Below are 23839 nucleotides of genomic sequence, written 5' to 3'. Positions count from 1 at the left end.
GTGTGTGTGTGTGTGTGTGAGTGAGAGAGAGAGAGAAATTCATATGATACAATGTCCTCCTCCTCCTCCTCTCCTCCCACCCCCCCCCCACCCCCGCCCCCCCAGGTTGTTTGCGAGAGAGGACAGCCACCAGGTGGTTCAGATCTCAGGGTTGAGAGAGGTCAGGGTGGAGGGTGTCAGCTCTCTGATGGAGGTGAGATCCTTCTCTCTCAGTACTTGTTCTGATCACACCGTTGTACAATGTTAATTTTGACCTAGTTGTGATTTTGAACCTTTTTGGCTTCCTTCCTGCGACTTCTTATCATTTCCTCTCCTCCTCTTCATGCCCTCTATTCCTCACCTCTCATTCCTCCCTGTATTCTATTGTTCATTTTCACTTAAATTTCACATGGAAAACCCATTTTTTTCAGTTTTATGATCTTTCTACCCCCCCTCCCTGTCAGGTGGTCTCAAGGGGTACAGGGGAGCGTACCCAGGGTGTGAGTGGGGTAAACCCCGCCTCCTCCCGCTCCCACGCCCTATTACAGGTCCAGCTCAGGGGCTCCACCCACCAGGTCACCGGCAGGTCAGTGGGTCACACACACACACACACACACACACACACACACGCACACACACACACACACACTCCACTCTACTACACACTACACACTACACTACAACGATTTACTGTGGAGTCTAGAATACAAACTGTAGAAAAGAGTTTGTGTGAAAGGTACTGCATTGATAGTGTATTGATAGTGTATTGGTACTGTATTGGTACTGTATTGGTACTGTATTGATAGTGTATTGATAGTGTATTGATAGTGTATTGATACTGTTTTAGTTGTGTTAGCGGCCCGATCTGTTAACCCTGCTGTGTGTAGGATGTGGTCTGTTAACCCTGCTGTGTGTAGGATGTGGTTTGTTAACCCTGCTGTGTGTAGGATGTGGTCTGTTAACCCTGCTGTGTGTAGGATGTGGTCTGTTAACCCTGCTGTGTGTAGGATGTGGTCTGTTAACCCTGCTGTGTGTAGGATGTGGTTTGTTAACCCTGCTGTGTGTAGGATGTGGTTTGTTAACCCTGCTGTGTGTAGGATGTGGTCTGTTAACCCTGCTGTGTGTAGGATGTGGTCTGTTAACCCTGCTGTGTGTAGGATGTGGTCTGTTAACCCTGCTGTGTGTAGGATGTGGTCTGTTAACCCTGCTGTGTGTAGGATGTGGTCTGTTAACCCTGCTGTGTGTAGGATGTGGTCTGTTAACCCTGCTGTGTGTAGGATGTGGTCTGTTAACCCTGCTGTGTGTAGGATGTGGTTTGTTAACCCTGCTGTGTGTAGGATGTGGTCTGTTAACCCTGCTGTGTGTAGGATGTGGTCTGTTAACCCTGCTGTGTGTAGGATGTGGTTTGTTAACCCTGCTGTGTGTAGGATGTGGTCTGTTAACCCTGCTGTGTGTAGGATGTGGTCTGTTAACCCTGCTGTGTGTAGGATGCGGTCTGTTAACCCTGCTGTGTGTAGGATGTGGTTTGTGGACCTGGCTGGCAGTGAGAGAGCAGTTGACACCAGAGACCCAGACAGACAGAACCGCCTGGAGGGGGCGGAGATCAACCGGAGTCTACTGGCCGTAGGTCCAACACACACACACACACGCGCACACACACACACACACACACACACACACACACACACACACACACACACACACACACACACACACATATATAATGGGATAAAAGAGTGTGTTGCTAATATGTTACTAATTTGTTTCAAAAAAGCTGAAAGAGTGTATCCGTTCCTTGGACCAAGAGCAGTCACACACACCATTCAGGCAGAGCAAGCTCACACAGGTAAACACACACACACACACACACACGCACACACGCACGCACACACATACGCATGCACACACACACACACACACACACAAAACTCACAACCACACAAATACACACACAAAACCACAACCACACACGCACGCACACACACACACACACACACACACACACAAACCCAGTGTTCTGTAGGCATGGCAGGGTCTGGGTGATCATTGGTTGATTGTGTTGTCTGCAGGTTCTGAAAGACTCCTTTGTTGGAAACTCAAAGACATGCATGATCGCCAACATCTCCCCCGGTCACCTAGCAACCGAACACACACTCAATACGTTGAGATATGCTGACCGGTGAGTGAGTGAGTGTGTGTGTGTGTGTGTGTGTGTGTGTGTGTGTGTGTGTGTGTGTGTGTGTGTGTGTGTGTGTGTGTGTGTGTGTGTGTGTGTGTGTGTGTGTGTGTGTGTGTGTTACTGAGGTCATGTGACCTGGCCATTCAACTAAGCAGGTTTCATCTAATTGGTTAGTCATCAGACATGTGATACTGTGTGTGTGTGTGTGTGTGTGTGTGTGTGTGTGTGTGTGTGTGTGTGTGTGCGCCCATCCGTCCATGTGTGTGTGTGTCCTCTCTGATCTCCAAAGGGTGAAGGAGCTGAGGGGAGGAGGGAGGGGGAGGGGGAGGGGGGGGGGCGTGGGGACCCCCTCCCCTAAACGCCCCCAGACCAGCAGCAGCAGCGGAGGCAGTTTGACCCGGGGGAAGAGCCCCCCTAAGAGGCAGAAGCTAGGGGGGGGACGCAGGGCCGAGACCCCCCCACCCAGGAGGGCACCCATAGGCGGCGCTCTGCTCTGTTCAACACCCAAAAGGGGGGCGAGGGAGGAGGGAGGACAGGGGAGAGAGGCCCTCTCTCTGGAGCATACCACCCCGCTTAGAGGGTCTCTGGGACAGGGAAGGGAGAGAGAGGGGAGGAGGGAGAGGAGGGATGGAGAAGAGGGGTGGGAGGGTACTATTGCAGAACAGGACAAAGGGGTGTGTCTATTGACGAGGCGGCCAATAGGAGAGGGTGTACACCTCTGGGTCACACCTGGAGGGGGGGGAGCCAACACAGGTCAGAGGTCACTAGGTCAAAGGTCAGATGATGCCAGCCTCTTACGAGCAGAGAAGGGGAGGATGGAAGGAGAGATGGAGGAGAGAAGATTGAGGGAGCAGGGGAGAGAGGAGGAGAGGAGGGGAGGGAGGGAGAGAGAAACGAGTAGTGGAGGACAGAGAGAGGGGGATAAATGGGAAAGAGAGAGGGAGACGAATAGAGAACTGGAGAGAGAGAGGGAGAGGCGGAGGTATAGAGAGAGGGATGACGATAGAGAGACGCGTTTGAGGAGATACCATCAGCAGCTGCAGCAGCTCCTGCCTCTGTCTGCCTCTCTATCTGCCTCTCTATCTCTCTCCCAATTCTCCTCATCTGTCTCTCCATCTGTCTCTCGTGGTCTGGAAGAGCTACTGGGGGTCTACAGAACTACAACTGGGGGCAGGAGCGACCCCCTCCAGGGGCAATCTGGGGGCAGGAGAGGCCCCCTCCAGGGGCAGTCTGGGGGCAGGAGAGACCCCCTCCAGGGGAAGTCTGGGGGCAAGAGAGACCTCCTCCAGGGGCAGTCTGGGGACAAGAGAAACCCCCTTGAGGGGGGAGAGGAGGGGGACATCCTGGTGGAGGCAGAATGGAGCACCGAGGAGGAAGATGAGGAAGAGGAGGAGGAAGAAGAGGTGGAGGAAGAGGTGGAAGAAGAGGTGGAGGAAGGAGTTGACAGCTTTGCTTTATGGTCCATAAACAACAACAGTGACAATAACAGCCTCTTCCACGACCACAACCACTACAACCACAACCACTACGACCACAACCAACCCCATCAGCATCTTCAGCGTGCCCCAGCCGAGAAGCCCCTCTCTCCTTCACCCCCTCCACCCCCACCAGGGGATTCCCCGGGGGACTCCTCCTGGAGAACCATGGACCCCCTCACCCTCTCCCTGCTCCAGGTGGACCTGCAGCCAGCGACAGACTCCTTCCTCTGGCCAGACCACAGCCCTGTCTCCCATGGCCTCCTAGAGGAGGAGAGGGGAGAGAGTGAGAAAGGAGAGAGGGGAGGGAGGAGAGGGGGTGAGGAGGGGGAGAGGGGAGGGAGGAGAGGGGGTGAGGAGGGGGAGAGGGGAGGCAGGAGAGGGGGTGAGGAGGGGGAGAGGGGAGGGAGGAGAGGGGGTGAGGAGGGGGAGAGGGGAGGCAGGAGAGGGGGTGAGGAAGGGGAGACTCTACTGCCCTCGCCTGGCGTAGAGTGGAAGGGGAGAGGAGATGAGGGGGGGCGGTTACGGCTCTCTCTCATGGAACTTCTGGGGTTCAAGAACAGTTGTGTCACTTCCTCTAAAGGTCAAACAACCAACCCTGCCCCACCCACAACCAACCCTGCCCCACCCACAACCAACCCTGTCCCACTCACAACCAACCATACCCAATCCATAACCAACCCTACCCCACCCACAACCAACCCTACCCCACCCACTAACAACCCTACCACGCATACACCCCATCACACAACCAACCCTGTCCACCCCAACCACATGGTACAGAACCAGTCTCCAGCGCCCAGCTCCAACAGTTCTAACTATCCCCACAGTTCCTACAGTCTGAGTGGTTCTGGCAGGTCACAAGGTCCAGACAGTCCAGACGTTCCCCTCCAGAACCCTGGACCCACAGCCCTTCTCTCTCCCCAGCAGGCCCTGGTCCAGGAGCACGCCCAGTCAGTACCAGCCTCTCTCTCTCTCTCTCTCTCTGTTCAGATCCTTCGTTAGTGTCCTTCTATTTATATTGCCCTCTCTCTCTCTCTCTCTCTCTCTCTCTCTCTCCCCTCTCTCTCTCTCTCTCTCCCTCCCTTCCCCCACCACTCCATCTCTCTCTTTCTCCAACACCCTCCCCCCCTCCCTCCCTCTCTCTCTTAGATGCAGTGTGGTCCAGGCCCATTGGGAGCAGCTGGAGGAGATGGAGTCTCTGTGTCATGCAGAGGGGACACTCCTGTGTCAGCAGCCTGATATGGTCAGAACTCTACATGCACACGCACACACACACACACACACACACACACACACACACACACACACACCTTGTAAACCAGACACGCTCTGGTGTGGTGATCTACACACACACACACACACACACACAAACACACACACTCTGGTGTGGTGCTTTGTCTTTCACCTCCCTCTTTCTCCCTGTTTGTTGTTTGTGCCCATGAATTTCTTCCCAGTGGTCTCTCTATTCATGTGGTCTGTCTGTCTGTCTTTTTGCCTGTCTGTCTGTCTGTCTGTCTGCCTGCCTGTTTGTCTGTCTGTGTGTCTGCCTGTCTGTCTATCTGTTTGTCTGTCTGTCTGTCTGCCTGCCTGCCTGTCTGTCTGTGTGTCTGTCTGTCTGCCTGCCTGTCTGTATGTCTGTTTGTCTGCCTGCCTGTCTGTCTGTGTGTCTGTCTGTCTGTGTGTCTGTCTGTCTCTCTGTGTCTCTCTGTCTGCCTGCCTGTCTGTCTGTCTGACCTGTCTGTTTGACTGTCTGTCTGTGAGTGTGTGTGTGTGTGTGTGTCTGTCTGTCTGTCTGTCTGTCTGTCTGTCTGCCTGTCTGTCTGTCTGTCTGTCTGCCTGTCTGTCTCTCTGTCTGCCTGCCTGTCTGACCTGTCTTTCTCTCTGTCCTGCAGGACTTCAGTGAGTACGTTCAGCAGCTGGAGGAGATCATGAAGAAGAAGGCTCAGTGTGTCCATAGCATGAGAGTTCAGCTCCAGCCCTACCTCTCTACCAACCCTGCACCCCCTCTCTACCAACCCTGCACCCCCCCAGACCCTACCTCTCTACCAACCCTGCACCCCCTCTCTACCAACCCTGCACCCCCCCGACCCTACCTCTCTACCAATCCTGCACCCCCCTACACCCTCCAGCCCTGCACCCCCCTAGACCCCCCTGGACCCTCCAGCCCTACCTCTCTACCAACCCTGCACCCCCCTAGACCCTCCAGCCCTCCAGCCCCCTAGACTCTCCAGCCCTCCAGTCCTGCACCCCCCTAGACCCTCCAGCCCCCTAGACCCAACCCTACATCTCTGTCAGCCATAGGCCCAGGGAAGGGGAACACAACCAGGCTCCAGATACCTGAGCCACCTCTGCTTCTTCACTGTGACAAGGACAACCTGTTGGCTGTGGCTGCACAGCAGGGAACACTCAGGAAACACTGCAGCTGTGTCATAAGAGAGAGAGAGAGAGATCTATCTATCTACAATCACTTCATAATATACCATGAAGAGTCAAGTCTAAGGCAGACAGGTAGATTTGGGACTGATGGTAGACCTGGTCCACCCAGTACCAGAGCAGCCAGTCTCTGACACGCAGGCCTGAACAAGATGGCTGCCGGTTTCTGATCTGTCTGACCAGCAGATGGAGGTACTGTGGCCACTCACTTCCCTTTATGCCTCAGGGGAGGCTGGTGGAGGTAGAGATTGGAGGATAGGTTTATTAATGCTGAATACTGCTTCAGACTGGGTGATAGATCAAAGTGTAAAGCACTACAAGAGCTGATGGAAAACCCAGTTCTTGATTCAGACCACACGGCTGGACCCAGAGTATGGACTTGCTCATGAAATTGTCATTCATTAAAGAACAGAGCAATTTCATCCTTGTGCGAGGGGGACATGTGTCACACAGTAAACTAACACAGAAAAGCCTGCAGTTTATTTAAACAATTTAAACGATACATTGTTTATTTAACTCTTGAGGAGTGATTGGCACACAAGCAAAGTGACTGTGGTGAGGATTGGAACTCAGGAGAGTTTTGAAATGTTTGACAGTTTGAAATGAAATGATTTTCAATGATTATCTCATGCATTCTGTTTGTGTTGCGCCTTAAAGCGGTTTAGAGTCACATGGTAGGAGGACGGTGGAAGGATGCCATTAAAGATGAGTGTACTAAAGCTTCTGACTCCTGGTTGATAATGAACACTGCTCCTGACTCACACCAGAGAGTTTGTGTTTTCTATTTCTTCCATAGGAGAAGATCTGTGAACACACACCCACACACACATCCTCCCCCACTCCACTGCTGCTCTCCTCCAGTATATTTACCTCTACTCTCTGTTCTCTCTTTCCATCAGGGGAGGCTGGTGGAGGTAGAAATCGGAGGATGGGCTCATTGTAATGCATGGACGGGAATGAGAAATAGTATCAAACATGTGTGTTTGAATTCCAATCCTAACTCCATTACATGCATTACAATGACCCCATCCTCCAATTTCTACCTTCACTAGCCTCCCCTACACATGGAATAGATTTATTCAACAATCTGAGTTTGTTTTAGTTGCTGGGAAGCTTGTTGCTATGGATACTATAATGTATATACCAACTGTTTCCACATCCCTTATCACAAACGGTCCCCTGCACGCAGGCTTCTCCAACCCACTGACAAACCAAACCGCGGTCAGATAATAGAATAAAACGGAGCGAGCACGCACGGAAGGGACAAAACCGTAAGACCACGTGGTCTTCTAAGCGTGTTGTTATTGGCTGGTTCAGGAATTCATGGACCACGTGGTCTTTTAGGCGTGTTGCTATTGGCTGGTTCAGTAACTCAGGGACCACGTGGTCTTCTAGGCGCGTTGTCATTGGCTGGTTCAGTAACTCAGGGTTGAACAGCGGCGCGGTGGGTCACGTGACGGCATCTGCTGCTGGCTGAGCGAAAGCGTGTTAGCAGGTAAAGAGAGAAAAGGTTTGTTATGGTAACATAAACGATAAAATACGCAACGATCGTCGTTTGATATACTTCAGTGTTATGGTACTTTTTTTTGACGAGGAAGGCCGAACAGTCTATGTATTGACACCAGTTAACCGCTTTTCACGATGTCAGCTAGGTGGTTAGCTAATCGGCTAGCCAAGCTCGTCCTGTGTCGTGCTAAGTGACGGGGAGGTAGGGATGCACTCTGAAGCTAAGCTCGGCTAAATGGCTAACTAGCGCAATGCATTGTGCGAACGTTTTCATATGCTAGCTACAAAATTATCATGCTATATGTAGCTAATAGCGGGTCAAACGCGATAACACGCTGCCCAGCTAAAATATCACGCCGGACTAGAGTGAATTTCGCACGTCACATCAAATTAATTTCTAATATTGTTTATAATGTTAGCTAGCTATCTTATTGAGTTAACTTCTTCTTGTCGTTTTATTTAACCGTCCATCGACCATGAACGTAGCCACCTATCGCTAGCTGGCTAATATTAGCTTGCTACTCAACTGGGTTACACAAAGAGACGGAGCTCCGTGTCGACATTGTTTATTTTTGTCTCGGTATTTACACTGCTGGACGCGAGTGATTTGACACAGTTAGTAAACGAGCATGTTTTGTCGGCGCCAGCGGACGCATTAATAGATGTCCGAGTTGTCCTGTTAATGTTTTAATGATGAGACAGGACCAATTAATCCGTGTTTGGCCAAGCTTTGAGGACGTTTGAACAAAGACTAAGCTAGCTACTTGGTAACGGCACGTACATGCTAGCAAAGTAGCTAGTCATCAAAAAAAAAATCAAGTGTGAGTCATCCCATTAATTGTGAATTATTATTATAGACATAACCAGTTCTCGTCATTGCCTCTCGGCGCTTGGTTTTCCCGGGAAATAACAATAGATTCTAGAATCACGGCTTATTTTGCGTAGTTATCTAACGCTCTAGAATGCGAATCTCTGTCCGGTTGATTGGTTTGTGTTTTCACCGTGATTTCAGCCAGCAGCTGTCACAATAACAAACAATGGCAGCTGCTTTACCTTATCTTAGCCAGCTAGCTACGCACATGCAATAAGTCAATTAACGATAGATTGCTGGCTAGCAGCTTCCCACTCGGCTATCTTGTTGTGTTTCAATACCTAAATATTATCACTTATCGGGCAACGCATAGTTCTACTTAGTGTGGCCCACTAGTCGCGTTCGTCCGGGTGTTGAAGTTTCATTTTTCAACATGTTGTTCAAATGGCTGCCGATGTTTTTGGACTCGGCTCCGTGGTTTGAGTCAGGCCTTAGGACCCCTACCGATACAGATCCACACGATTCGCCACTCAAACCTTTCCCTACACTGAACAACAAACATATATTGTTCAACATTGTTCCTGACAATTTATTTTATCATTTCATTTTCATACTTGACAGTTCATCATTTGACAGGCTTGTGCCCCACAGGTGATGGATGCTTGTTTGACCTGTTTATACTTGCCTTTTGTCACTGAGTGTGTGTGTGAGGGAGTATGTAACAGGGTGTGTGTGAGAGGGAGTATGTAACAGGGTGTGTGTGTGAGGGAGTATGTAACAGGGTGTGTGTGAGAGACTGAATGTGTGAGTGAGAGAGGGAGTGTGGAACAGGGTGTGTGTGAGAGATGAAAGTTGACACCAGGACAGTCCCCTCTTGGATGTCTATATTTAAACCGGGGCTGGTGGATGGATGGGGGTTATATAGTCTTACATGGCACGGACACAGCTGACAAAAGCCTGGCTACGGCCGCACAGACTACTGGGGTGTGAGTGATCTAGAGGGCTGTGTGAGAGTGAGTGAGCGATCGATCTAGAGGTGTGTGTGGCCTTTAAGACATGATAGACAGTTAACAGGACCATGCTGGAAGTGGAGAGATGTATGGTGATGTCCTAATTGCTGATGGACCCCCCCCCCCTCTGTTTCAGATTTTTCTATTTTGTACATACATTGTTTTGTATATACTGTATATGATGACTTCAGTGGTCAGCAGTCAGGCCCGGGGCCCTCGGGACAGAACACTGCCCACCGCCACACAAACCACACAGCCACAGAAACAGATACAGGTGAGATACACACAGCCACAAATACAGGTGAGACACACACACACACACCACAGATACAGGTGGGTCAGACACAACCCCACACACCCAGCCACAGAAACAGATACAGGATGAGACACACACACACACACAGCCACAGAAACTGAAATAGATACAGATGAGAGACACACACAGCCACAGAAACAGATACAGGTGGGTCAGACACGCACACACACAGCCACAGAAACACATACAGGTGGGTCAGACACGCACACATACCACACAGCCACAGAAACACATACAGGTGAGACACACACAGCCACAGATACAGGTGAGAGACACACACATACGTGGGTTTCATATCAAATACATCATGTACATGCATGCATTCATACAGAGCACGCTAACAGGAAGGCACAGTAAAATAAAGCATCATGCTCTGTTTCGAGGAAACGAGAGTGTTTCCTGTCTTACCATCACTAGCGCACAACCAGGAAATCCAAATCACCTATTAGAGACACACACCACACACACTCACTCACACCACACACACCACACACACTCACTCACATCATGGAGTGTATAGTCACAGAGGCAGCATGACAGAGCTACCTTTTAGTGTGTATGTCAGGATGCTAACCATGCTGTCTTGAACGCAGGCCACAGCAGAACAGATCCGGCTTGCCCAGATGATCTACGACAAAAATGATGCAGACTTTGAGGATAAGGTCAAACAGGTGTGTGTGTGTGTGTGTGGTTTACCTGCAGCATCTTTCTGATAATGGACATAATGATGGTTACAAGCACACAGTTGTTAACTGGTGCTACATTTGTGTATCTGAGTTGTTTCTGTATTTAAATGGGGGGGGTGTGTGTAGCTGATGGAGGTGACTGGGAAGACTCAGGACGAGTGCATGGTGGCCCTCCATGACTGCAACGAAGACGTCAACAGAGCCATCAACTTCCTGCTGGAGAGCACCTCTGACACGGTGAGACCCACCCCCACACACATTCTCTGATACACACACACACACTGATACACACACACAGACTCTGAGGTTTGGGGAGGACATGATGGTAGCAGTGTGTTCTAGCAGCGGGCTTTATAGTTTTCTCCTAAAACACACAGCATCCCATCTGACAGGAACACCTCCCACATTTGCACATGCAGTGTGTTTGTTTGCCTGCAATAATATTTATTTTTTCCTATTTTATTTCCCCCCCCCCCCCTCAGACCTCCTGGGAGACGGTGGGGAAGAAGCGCGTGGGGAAGGAGGGGGGGCCGTCGGACATAAAGGAGAGCCGTGAGAAGAGGGGCGATCGGGACATGACCCGCGGCCGCGGGGGTCCCACCAGGAGGGGCCGGGGGGCCAGCCGAGGACGGGAGGGAGAGGACAGGATGGGCAGAGGTGTGTGTGTGTGTGTTAGAGGGTCATTAACCTGTATCAACATGCTGCTGAAGGAGATAATGATGGTTACAAGCACATAGCTGAACCTTTAGTGTGTAGAGAACCTCAATGACTGAATCTCCTTCAGTCCCTCTGAACAACCTCACAGCTTCTCTAACCCCCCCCCCCATGCGGAGAAGAGGGCCGCATATAGGGCCGTTTTTGTTGATGTGAATCATTGCCAACTACACACCCTCTTTTGCTCTCTCTCGTACACACTCTCAGTAACGTGTGTGTGTTTCAGCTGTGAGGTCTGAGGAGAACGGATTTGAGGCGGGTCCTGGAGAGCGAGGGGGCGATCGTGGGCGGGGGAGAGGCAGAGGTGAGTGCTGCTGTAGCTGCCGGGGGTTCAAACCCGGGTCCCCCCCCAATCCCAACCACCTCCGCTACACTGGTACTGTTCCACCTTGACCTCGCCGTGCTCTTACTGTATGCGGCCCTGTTAGGCCTGGACTGGGCCTGTATGGGGGGCCTGGCCTGGACTGGGCCTGTATGCTGGGCCTGGCCTGGACTGGGCCTGTATGGGGGGCCTGGCCTGGACTGGGCTTGTATGCTGGGCCTGTATGCTGGGCTTGGACTGGACTGGACTGGGCCTGTATGCTGGGCTTGGACTGGACTGGACTGGGCCTGTATGCTGGGCTTGGACTGGACTGCACTGGGCCTGTACTGGACTGGACGAGACTGGACTTGGCCTGTATGGTGGGCCTGGACTGGACTGGACTGGCCTGGACTGGGCCTATATGGTGGGCCTGGACTGGACTGGGCCTATATGGTGGGCCTGGCCTGTATGGTGGGCCTGGACTGGACCGGACTGGGCCTGGATGCTGGACCTCGACTGGACTGGGCCCGAATGATGGGCCCGGACTGAGCCTGTATGGTGGGCCGGGACTGGACTGGACTGGGCCTGTATGGTGGGCTGGGACTGGGCCTGTATGGTGGGCATGTGTGTGTTCTAGAGGGGTGTGTAAGTGATGACGCTGAGGTCAGGTGTGTGTGTGTTTTCTCAAGGGCTGGGGAGGGGGGGGGGTGTAGGGCTGCAGTTGGCAGTGTGTCTATTTGAGTCCCACAACATAGAGGAATGTACTGTCCTGCAGCTGCTGGGGCGGGGGGTGATGGACAGGCTGGGGTCAGGTGTGTGTGTGTGATGACGCTGAGGTCAGGTGTGTGTGTGTCTTCAGGACTGGGGGCCGGGGGTCGCGGGAGAGGAAGAGCAGCTGGTGGGAGCAGGTTCTCCACTCAGGGGATGGGGTGAGTACTACCTACACTGTGTGTGTGTTAGAGGGTCATTAACCTGTATCAACATGCTGCTGAAGGAGATAATGATGGTTACAAGCACATAGCTGAACCTTTAGTGTGTAGAGAACCTCAATGACTGAATCTCCTTCAGTCCCTCTGAACAACCTCACAGCTTCTCTACTAGTGGCTCCTCTTAACAGTGATATTAAAACCTCCCTCCCCCCCCCCCCCCCCCCCCCAGGACCTTCAACCCAGCTGACTACTCTGCCAACTCTGGAGCGTCTCGTCAGGAGACCTGGGACACGGAGGGCAACGAAGGTGCAGAAGGAACAGGTGAGACATGCTCTCTCTCTCTCTCACACACACACACACACACGCTCTCTCACACACACACACATGCTCTCTCACACACACACACGCACTCTCTCTCACACACAGCCCTATTTTACAGCACTTTTACTTTGAGGTGGAAACATGCCCCTTCTCAGAGTAGGTCTGGATGATTCTCATACTGACCTGAGCCACATCAGGACTGATAGTGTGTATCGGTGTGTCTGCTGTTTGATTATCTGTTTATTAACTCATCTACCTCCCCTTCTCCCTCTCCCTCCCCTCCCTCTCCCTCAGGAACATGGAGAGGAAACTTGGAAGACTGGGCCGCTGAGGACTGGAATGAGGATGTGAGTGGGCACAGACACACACACTCTCCCACACACACTCCTTCACACCGTCACTCAAGAGACCCACTTAAATGCGCGCACACACGAAAGAAAGGCCTTCTTGACCATCTCTTTCTCCCCCAGCTGTCTGAGACCAAAGTGTTCACCGCCTCGGCTCCTGTGAGCCACACCACACCTGGACACAAGTAAGATCCTTCCGCCGAACCCTCTCACAGTAGAGATATCCCTCCACCCAGCCCTCTCACAGTCGAGAGATCCCTCCGCCTATGTTACAATGTTGCTCTTCCTCCACCAGACCTGAAGATGTTCAGCTACATCAGGAGAATCAGCATTGTATGGAACTACCTCCATGTTACAATAGTTGTTTTCCTATATTGGTGAAAGATAAAAGGTGCTTTTTGATAATCTTGTTTCGTCGGAAGCGTGTGGCTGAGTGAAGCGTGTTCCTCCTGTGGTCTCTGATGGAGCAGACGATCCATCCAGGGAGGAAGAGACGGTTGTTTATTATGATTGTTTGAGACCAACGCTAATGCTTCTCTCTCTCACCCCTCTCCCTTTTCTCTCCTCTTCCTCCCCTCTCCCTCGTCTCATCTTCCACCCCCACCTCCACCCCCCCAGTGTGGACCTGGCCTCTCTGCTGTCCAAGGCTGGGGGGGCGGTGGAGGCTGATCTGGGGGTGTTGGAGGCGTCATCCAGCGAGGGTCTGGGTCAGAGTCTGGTCTTCACCAACTCCCACCACAACGGACGCACGTCCACACACAGCTACGCCCACGCCGCCTCCAACAGCTACGCCCACGCCGCCTCTGCACCCACCTACGCCCACGCCACACTGGTGAGACACACACACACCTACGCCCACGACCACGCTGGTGAGGCACACACACACCTACGACCACGCTGGTGAGAGACACACACACACACACACTCTGACTCTCCTCTCTGTGCTCCTCAGTCATCGGTCCTGGGGTCTGGTTTCGGGGGTCTGAGCGGACCCAAGCCCACCCCCTCTGAGGTTCGGATACAGGAGCAGCTTAACGGACCCCGCCCCCTCCCGCGGACCAATCAGCCGCTGGGCAGCGCTGCCATCGCCAAGGAAACTTGCCCACCTGCCGCTCAGAGCTCCACCCCCATCTCCTCTAGCGAGGTCAAGGAGAACGGCCCAGTCACCTCTCACTGTGAGCACACACACACACACCATATTTACCTTTCACTGTGAGCACGAGCGCACACACACACACACCATTTACCTCTCACTGTGAGCACGAGCGCACACATTGGTGTATGTAACCGTCTCCGTCTCTCCTCAGTGGATGTGAAGCTGCAGCCAGAGCCCTCTGCAGTGCTCAGCCAGCTGTCCCAGAGGCACCAGAGCGCCCTGCCCCCCCAGCCGGACCCCCCCCTGGCCCTCCACAGGGCCCCCACCCCCCCTGGCCACGACGCAGGGCCCCCGCCCCAGGACGGACCCTCCCCGGGGGCGCCCTCCGTCACTGAACCCCCACAGAGGCAGATGAAGACCCAGAGACGCAGGGTACCCCCCCCCTCCAAGGTAGGAGAGAAAGGGGGGGGGGGGGGGGGGGGTGTTTGGACCAGGGGAGGCTAGTGGAGGTAGAAATCGGAGGACGGGGCTCCATTCCTCATTCCGTTCCATGCATTACAATGAGCCTGTCCTTTGATGTCTACCTCCAGCAGCCTCCCCTGGTCTGGAGGTTTACTAGTTAGATTGGGACAGGGAGTTTGTGTGTGAATGTATTGTGTTCTCACAATGTTGGGTGAGGTATGATTCATCTACATACAACTTCCGGATGAATGTCTGAGTGTCTTCTAAAAACCTCTACCCTCCCCAGATCCCCTCCTCTGCGGTGGAGATGCCAGGTTCTGCTGACGTCTCTGGTCTGAATGTTCAGTTTGGAGCGTTGGACTTTGGTTCTGATCCCAGCGTGGCGGACCTGGGCCAAACAGAATTGGCTCGGGAACCTCTCTCTGCCCCCGCCCCGGTACCCCAGCCGCCCCAGAGTAGCCTATTCTCCAAGCCTGTCAGGTGTGTGTGTGTGTGGTAGTCTTACAGCGTTAGTGTTTGTAGGTAGTTTCTTATTCAGTTTTAATTCCTCTTCAACATCCTAGTCTGCTCTCTTGAGTTGTTCCTCATCCTGTGTCTCTCTCTAACTCCCCCCCCGTCACTTCCCCCCCTGTGGTTCCAGTGAGCCCCTGGGCAGTTTGCCGTCCATGCCAGCGTCGGACCCCAGCTTTCCCTCCCCGTCCCTGGGCCTCCCCAGCGCCACGGCCCTCCCCTCCATGGGTCTCCCCAGCGCTGCCGCCCCCTCCTCCGCCCCCTCCACGGCCAGCAGGGTGGAGAGCAGCAGCTCCCGCAGCCTGCCCCCCCACCTGGCATACCCCCAGAGCAAAGACGGACCCCCTGGACCCCTCACAGTACGTCTAGCTCCCCAGTCAACACCTTCAAAGACCTGAAGAGTGTGTGTTAGAGGGTCATTAACCTGCATCAACATGCTGCTGAAGGAGATAATGATGGTTACAAGCACATAGCTGAACCTTTAGTGTGTAGAGAACCTCAATGACTGAATCTCCTTCAGTCCCTCTGAACAACCTCACATGAATGTCCTTAAAAATATACTTACACATCGTATATTTCCTACCTCTTAACGTTAATGCATACGTGTTTAACGTAACAATGTCTCTGTTCTCCAGAACGGTTACACTGGCGCACGGACACAGAGCACACAGGACAGTAAGTTACCCATCCCTTGGGACACGCCCATCACTCAGGCTGAGCAGACGATCACAGAGCTGTTATTACCATCACTAAATGGAGCAGGAGAGTTATTGATTATTGGAATTTCTATTGATTCAGGAAGGAATGTTTGTTGTGTTTGTTTATTCAGAGACTAAGATTAATGCTTCTCTCTTTCTCCCACCCCCTCGATCCCTCTTTCTCTCTCTCCCTCTCCCTCCCCCTCTCTTCCCTCCTCTCTCCCCCTCACCCCACAGATACATCGGTGGCCCCCCTCACCCCCAAGCCTGTGTCGCCCCCCATGACCAGTGACAGTGGTCCCGCCCACCACATCCCTTCCCCCGCCCCCACACCGTCTCACTCCGCCCCCCTGCCCTCCCTCAGCAGGTAAGCCGCTTACAGGTGGTCTCTTGTCTCTCTCTCTCTCCCTGTCTCTCTCTGTCTGTGTCTCTCTCTGACCCGTGTCTGTCTGTGTGTCTCTCTCTGACCTCATTTGACAAATGAATTGCCAATCCTTATACAGTTCTAGTTGATTGGACACTTTCAAACTGACTATACGATGACATCACGGTTCTCTCCTCCCTCCCTCCCTCCATCTCCCTAGTCATGTGACCAGTACGCATGCCTCGGTGTCTGCTCTCTCGGCTAGCTCCGCCCTCACGGTAAGCTCCACCCCTCTCCGCAGTGCGTCTGTGGTTAAGGGAGTTTATTAAATTCTGATAATGATGATGTTTTGAGCGCTCTGTTAAACTGCTGTTTAAACTAGCTACGACTCACTCACTCTCTCCCGTCCTCCATCCCTCTCTCTCCCCTGCTCCCTCATCCCTCTCTCCCCCCGCCCCAGATGTCCAGTGAGGACCACAGCGGCGGTCTCCATGGTTACTCGTCATCGGGTGTGGCCATCCCCAGCGGCGTAGCCATCCCCAGCGGCGTGGCAGGGGTTAACAGTTCATCCAATGGGATGATGCACGGAGGGGGAGGAGCTCCGGGCCTGACCGCCAATGGCCCCGCCCCTCTTTCCTCGGCTGGCCGCAGCGGTCCCCTGCTGACCACAACGTCGGGTGAGTCAGATGGACCGCACGGTTCGAGAGGAGGGGGTGTGGTCTTTTGAGAGAAGAGCAAGGCTAATGGGATTTTTTTTTTCTCCCCTCCCTTCCCCCTCCCTCTCTCCCTCTCCCTCCCCCTCTCCCTCTCCCTCTCCATCTCTCCCTCCCTCCCTCCCTGGTTGTATTCCTCTGTTCCCCAGGTAAAGCCCCTCCCAACCTGGCTCAGGGAGTGCCCCCCCTGCTGGCCAACCAGTATATCATGGGCCCTGGAGGCCTGCTCCCTGCATACCCGGTAACTATCTCTCCTCCCTCCTCTCTCTCTCTTCTTCCTCCTCCCTCGCTCTCTCCCCCTCGCTCTCTCCCTCCCCTCGCGCTCTCTCCCTCCCCCCCGCGCTCTCTCTCCCTCCCCCTCGCTCTCTCTCTCTCCCCCTCGCTCTCCCCCTCCCCTCGCTCTCTGTTGTTGTATCTAATCTTAGGTTGTGATTAGTGAGCAGCAGTAGTCCTGTGTCTAGTCCTACCTCAACTGTTGTCTCTGAACTGTTGTTGTTGGTGTAGCTGAACTGTTTTGTTGTCTGCGCTGCGGTTGTTGTCATCTCTGAACTGTTGTTGTAGCTCAACTGTTGTTGCTGTTGTCTCTGAACTGTTGGTGTTGTTGGTGTTATAGCTGAACTGTTGTCTCTGAACTGTTGTTGTAGCTCAACTGTTGTAGCTGAACTGTTTTTGGTGTTATAGCTGAGCTGTTACAGCTGAACTGTTGGTGTTATAGCTGAACTGTTGGTGTAGCTGAACTGTTGGTGTTTTTGTAGCTGAACTGTTGGTGTTTTTGTAGCTCAACTGTTGTAGCTGAACTGTTGTTGCTGAACTGTTGTTGGTGTTATTGTAGCTCAACTGTTGCTGGTGTTGTAGCTCAACTGTTGTTGTTGGTGTTGCTGAACTGTTGTTGATATTATAGCTCAACTGTTATTGATGTTGCTGAACTGTTGTTGTTGGTATAGCTCAACTGTTGTTGTCTCTAAAGCAGATCTATGGATATGAGGACCTTCAGATGCTTCAGTCTCGTCTGCCCATGGTGAGTCACCCGTCTTTCACAGACGTCAGGGGCGGCTGCTGGTGGTAGAAATTGGAGGACGGACTCATTGTAATACATGGAACAGCATGAGGAATGGCATTACCTTGAGCTGTCCTCAGACTTCTACCTCCAGTAGCCTCCCCTCAAAGATGTTTTCAAACACATCCACATGTTTTGTTTCAGCAGACAATCATTGTGTGTGTGTGTATTGACCAGTCTCCTCTGTCTCCAGGACTATTATGGGGTGCCGTTCCCTGGTACCACAGCAGCCATGCCAGGCAGAGACGGCCTAGCCAACAACCCCTACTCGGGTAACCACACACACACACACACACACACACCTACACCTCCATGAACACACACCCACCATCCCTCTTTGTATTCATGCTTGTATTTTCATTCTTCTCCTTCACTGACAACCCTCTCTTTCAACCCCCCCCCCCCCTCCCAGGCGAGGCAACTAAGTTTGGCAGGGGAGACTCCTCGTCCCCGGCCCCCCCCACCAGCCTGTCTACGGGCGGCCCCCCCTCCCAGCAGCAGCAGAACCAACAGGCTCAGAACCAGGGTGCGACCCAGAGCCAGGCCCAGCAGAACCAGAGCCAGGCCTTCCTGAATCCCCCCCTGCCCCCGGGCTATGGCTACACCGGCCTGCCCTACTACGCTGGCATGCCGGGGGTCCCCAGCGCCTTCCAGTACGGACCCACGGTCTTCGTGCCTCCAGCCTCGGCCAAGCAGAACGCCATGACCCTGGGGAACCCGCTGGGGAACCCCTCCCCCTCCCAGTACCACCAGCAGCACCAGCCCAGCTACAGCCAGCACGCCTATGGCACAGGTGGGGGGCTGGGGGGGTGAGAGAAACAAACAAACAAACAAACAAACATCGACTCAGCCTTTTTGCTTGTGAGAGAGAGGGAGATACTATGTGTTAGAAGGAAATCTCGTGTGTGTGCGTGCGCGGTCAAGGGACAGTTGCTTTAGTGCATGGCGCCCCTGCTGAAGGTAGCTGCCTGGTCACATGCTCTATCTGTCCGGTTGCCTTACTGCTTCTCTCTGTCCGGTCTCCATCCTCCTCCTCCCCCTCTTCTCTCCCCCCTCTTCCTTCTCTTCCGCTGTCTTATTCTTCCCACTATTCTTCCTCCTCATGCTCTCCTTCCCCCCCCCTCCCCCTCTTCCTCTCAGCGTTTGATGACCTCTCTCAGGCCCATGCGGGGGAGTACAGTAAAGGGTACGGAGGCTCCGCCCAGTCACAGAACAAGTCAGCTGGCAGCGGCCCAGGGAAAGGTACACGCCTTGCCCCGCCCCCTCCCCACAACCCCACCCCCTCACTGTAATGTTCCGTTCATGCGCGCTCGGAACCAGGAAACCCATCTCCCTGCCAGGGGTTCCCCTCAGAGAGAGAGAGAGAGAGAGAAAGAGCTCTGTGAATGACTTTGGGAGTTTCCGAGATCGCATGAACGCAGCATTAGCCTGTAACGTACTGCCACGCCCCTGGGCGGGGCCGGAGACATACAGAGCCCTGCACACAACACTGCATCTCTCCCGCTAGCTCTGAATGCTACTAACTACACACACACAACACTGCATCTCTCCCAGCTAGCTCGGAACGCAGCGCTGCTGGCCTACTGTGGTGCCCTGCCTCATTACTAACTCCACACACGCACTACGAACTACACACACACACGCACTACTAACTACACACACACACTACGAACTACACACACACTACGAACTACACACACTCACACAACTACTTACTACACACGCACACTACTCCTGCTAACAACTCTTTAGAGTGGACCCTCACTAGAAATGGTGATTTAGCCTTCCTGGCAACAGTTCTTTTACTGTACCTCTCCCTCCCTCTCCCAGCTCCAGGTCTGTCAGGCTCAGGCAACAGTGGAGGAGTTCCTGACATGGGAGCCTCAATGTACAGTAAGACACAGGTGAATGTCTCTCTCTCTGTTGTAGCCAAGTCACATGTTACTGTCCAGGTTTAAAGGCTTCTGATTGGTTGAAGGGTGAGGCAAGTTGATGAGTCATGTTCTAGTAACAAGCAGCTGATTGGATGTTTTAAAACCCAGCAGTACCTCAGAACATAATGCTCTCCTCCCCCTCTTTTCCTCTCCCTCCTCCCCCTCTCCTCTAGTCCTTTGATAAGCAAGGCTTCCACACGGGGACCCCCCCTCCCTTCAGCCTCCCCTCAGCCCTGGGGGGCTCCGGCCCCCTAAACCCTGGCCCCGCCCCTGGCTATGGCCCCACCCCCTTCCTCCACATCCTGCCGGCTCACCAGCAGCCTCACTCCCAGCTGCTGCACCATCACATGACCCAGGACGGACAGGTAACACACACACACACACACACACACACACACACACTCCTCATACACACACACTCCTCATACCAATGCCCCCTGAGTCACTGTTGTATGTTGTCTCTCCCTACAGGGCGGGCCTGGTCAGCGCAGCCAGTCCAGCAGCATGCAGCAGAAGAGCCAAGGCAACAAGTCCTCCTACGGAAGCTCTCCTTACTGGGCTAACTGAGGGGGGTGTCCTGGGAGGAGGGGGGCATCCTGGGAGGAGGGGGGGCCCTGGGAGGAGGGAGGCCCTTGGGGGAGGAGGGGGGGGCACCCTGGGGGGTCTCTACCCCCCCCCCCCCCCCTCCCGCCCCGCCCCCCATTCTAAAGGCTCTTTGTGAAGCTAAAAGACACACTACCCAACATAAGCCTCCCTCCTCCTCCATCCCCCCATCCTCCCTTTTCACCTCCCCCTCCTCTTCCCCCCCCTCCTCCCTCCTCGCCTCCAAAGTCCTCATAACCTTTTTGTTCTCTCTTTTCCCTTTTCAAAATTGGTTGTACATGTAAGATATTTATGTATGTATTTATATATATACTGTATATGTAATAGTAGAGACATGAAATGTGGTTGCTGCATTTTATTTTTGAAGGACGTTTTTTTGTTTACCTTTTTCAAAACTGCAGGAAAGACGTTACAAAGATAAAGAAAATATTAAAAAAAAAAAAAACATCCGACCCTCCCTTAGAGGAAAATGGGAAAAGACAGGAACAGGACAGAGAGAGAGAGCTTTAGCACTGAGCAGATGAGGACATCTCAGATTGGGGGGGGCGGGCGGATGGGGTCACATTCAACAAACTGCATTCTTCTCCTTTTTATACACAACTCTGAGTCCCCACATGACCATCCTCTTTTAAAACTCCATTTTGTAGATGTAGGTCCCCCCCCCCCCCCCCATTTCTTTCTCCCCTCTGCCCCCCCCACCCCTCTTCATCAACACCCCCCTTCAAAGACCTGCCCATTCAAATTTTATATTTTAATTTAATTTTAACCCTTGTTTCCCTCTAAATAAAAGTTCTGAGCAGTTGGCACTGTGTCTTATCCAAGTTATTGTGTGTGTGTCACATTTGACAGTGAGAGGTTGATTTTAAGTGTGTAGGAGACTTTGTTTAGAATCTGTATTTTGAGATGCACACCAGGAGATGCTGGCTGAGGTAGAAATCGGAGGATCAGCTCCTTGAAATGAATGGTGTTGAACGTATGTTTGATACCATTCCCCATTCCGTGCATTACAATGAGTCCGTCCTCCAATTTCTACCTCCACCAGCCTCCCCTGCTGCACAGAATACTGCACAGGGCACCAGAACCTGGAGTAGTGTGTAAACTATCCGTGATTCTGCTCTGACTTACTGTGTGTGGTTGGTCTGAGAGGCCTGTTTAGAGGAGCATCAGAATAATGGTGTTTCATCAGAGAAGCAGATGACCAGTTTCAGCGTCTGCTCCAGGGAGAGCTTACACAGACGGGCGTCTAGGACACTGCAGGTGATCTATAGTCAGGTGTACTGGAGGGGGTTCAGTTATTGATATCTTCACAATCAAAGTCTTTGTCTTTATTGTTCCTTTGTGTGTGAGATACTGTATTTGTGTGTGAGATACTGTATTGTCCTCAGAGAGGAAAATCAGGTTCAGAGCCCAGCACGACACACATTAAAAAAACAATGTTCCACCATCATAAAACATGTTTGTGTTTGTGTGTGAGAGAGAAATCAATGGTGTTATTGTGTGTGTGTGTCTGAGTGTGTATTCTGCTGAGTGTGGTGGAGTGTTGTGTTCCTCTTGCCATATGGCACCCAGCAGGAGGACTAGATAATGAGAACACAGGTGCTCACACAGTCACGTTCTACAGCGTGTTTTAACACCACATGCTAACTGGGATCCTTGGAAAGGCCCAACTCTGATATCATCTCATTAAAGTTAACACTGAAGGTTGGGGTGAATGCTAGGGTTCGTCCCAAGAATCCCACTTAGCAATGAGGTTTCACCACCAGAGGGCACACACAGTCCACTCATTCATGCCGTTCGCTTTAAAATGTCTCCACTACTTTGCTTTCGTAGAACGCATTTCATCACCTTTACGATCCATCACTTTCTAGTCCATCGAAAGACGCGAGATGGACACTTACTTCCTGATTGATCACATGACACTCCACTATCGCCTCACGCCAGGAAGTGATGGGTTGTAGAGGTGATGACATGTAGAACTATGCTTTCACCAATCAACTCACGCCATGTCAGCGGTTTCTAACAGGAAGGAAGAACAAACAAGGCCAAGAGGTAGAGGGAAGGGTGGTGTTGCCCCTAGACCAGGGGAGGCTGGTGGAGATAGAAATCAGAGGATGAGCTCGTTGTAATGCATGGAACGGAATGAGGGACGGTATCAAACATGTGTTTGTCCTCATTCTGTTCCATGTATTACAACGAGCCCGTCCTCCGATTTCTACCTCCGCCAGCCTCCCCTGGACCCATCTGACACACTGCATTCCTGTGTAGTATATATTATGGGCTGGGAGAGGCAGGGAGATGGGAGAGGCAAGCAATGGTCAGCCCTCAAACCCCTGCCCGATCACTCTGCTCTTCCACCTCAGCTGGCCGCCTGGCACTGCCGCTACGTGGATGCAGCAGCCGCACTCCTCGGTCACGGCTTTTCACTGTCCTGGTGCCCCGCTAGTGGAACGAGTTTCCCACTGCTGTCATGACTGCAGAGTCACTACCAATCTTCTGCCGTAGATTGAACATTTTAACGGTCCCTCCTAAAGACATCTTCACCTCAACCCCCCTGTACAAGTTTCTCTCCTGTTAATTAACAACAACAAAAATGCTAGCATTGTGACTGCCTATGGCCCCTGGTCCGAGCATTGATTACTTTATCTTATGATGATTGATGGATAGATGATTCACTTACTTAAACAAATGTTGTAGATTGTTGTAAGTCGCTTTGGATAAAGGCGTCTGCTAAATGCCGTAAATGTAAATGTAAGACAGGAGAGGCAGGGAGAGGCAGCGTGAATGGCAGGTGCTATTATACTCAACAGCGCTAGAAGTCAAAGTGAAGTTCAGAGGTCAGATCCCTGGAAACAATCCCACCCAGAGAGGGAGGGAGACAGTGAGAGAGAGGTTGGGGGAGGGAGGGGGGAGGGAGAGAGTCAGTGGGAAAGGGAGGGAGGGAGAGAGAGAGTGAGGGAGAGGTAGCATGCGAGAAGGAGAAACAGAGGGAGGGAGAAAAGACTTGTGTCGTCTGTCTGCCTGCTTGTCTGTCTGTCTGCCTGTCTGTCTGCCTGCATGTCTGTGTGTCTGCCTGCCTGACTGTCTGTCTGCCTGCCTGCCTGTCTGTGTGTGTGTGTGTGTGTGTGTGTCTGTCTGTCTGTCTGTCTTTCTGCCCACTGCCTGCCTGTCTGTCTCTGTCTGTCTGTCTGTCTGCTGTCCATCTCAACCAGCCGCCTCGGATCCCGGTGATGTCAAAACACGGAGTGCTGGGATAATTCGGATGTATAGTCCTCCCTCTTACCCTCCCCTTTCCTTAGGAAGCCCCCCGCCCCCAACACACACACACACACACACACACTGCCCCCCCCACACAAACACACATACACACTGCCCCCCCGCCTGTTATTGCCTCC

At 52.7% G+C, this 23839-nt stretch overlaps 1 protein-coding gene across 8 annotated transcripts; it reads left to right on the top strand.

The window, feature by feature from the left end:
* Nucleotides 1-7500: 7500 nt before the first annotated feature.
* On the top strand, nt 7501-21250 carry LOC310807109 (ubiquitin-associated protein 2-like). Of its 8 annotated transcripts, none has more exons than XM_083673414.1 (27): nt 7501-7564; nt 9533-9670; nt 10306-10383; nt 10525-10635; nt 10881-11055; nt 11339-11416; nt 12273-12342; nt 12572-12663; nt 12958-13010; nt 13134-13195; nt 13629-13842; nt 13963-14185; nt 14318-14556; nt 14855-15048; nt 15209-15437; nt 15714-15753; nt 16014-16143; nt 16361-16418; nt 16601-16817; nt 17009-17094; nt 17824-17871; nt 18104-18182; nt 18323-18703; nt 19051-19152; nt 19741-19814; nt 20018-20209; nt 20316-21250. In XM_083673414.1, exons 2-27 carry the CDS (start codon nt 9575-9577, stop codon nt 20409-20411), a joined length of 3417 nt encoding a protein of 1138 aa, XP_083529540.1. In that variant the 5' UTR covers nt 7501-7564; nt 9533-9574; the 3' UTR covers nt 20412-21250. The 8 variants fall into 8 exon arrangements, with proteins under 8 accessions (XP_083529540.1, XP_083529539.1, XP_083529538.1 ...); XM_083673413.1 differs by having other exon boundaries at nt 17821-17871; XM_083673412.1 differs by having other exon boundaries at nt 17003-17094.
* Nucleotides 21251-23839: the final 2589 nt, after the last annotated feature.

The sequence above is a fragment of the Argentina silus genome (genome assembly GCF_951799395.1).
Source record: "Argentina silus genome assembly, chromosome: 7".
NCBI lineage: Eukaryota > Metazoa > Chordata > Actinopteri > Argentiniformes > Argentinidae > Argentina > Argentina silus.
The sequence above is the reverse complement of the archived record's forward strand: the minus strand, read 5'-3'. Positions and strand labels throughout refer to the sequence as shown.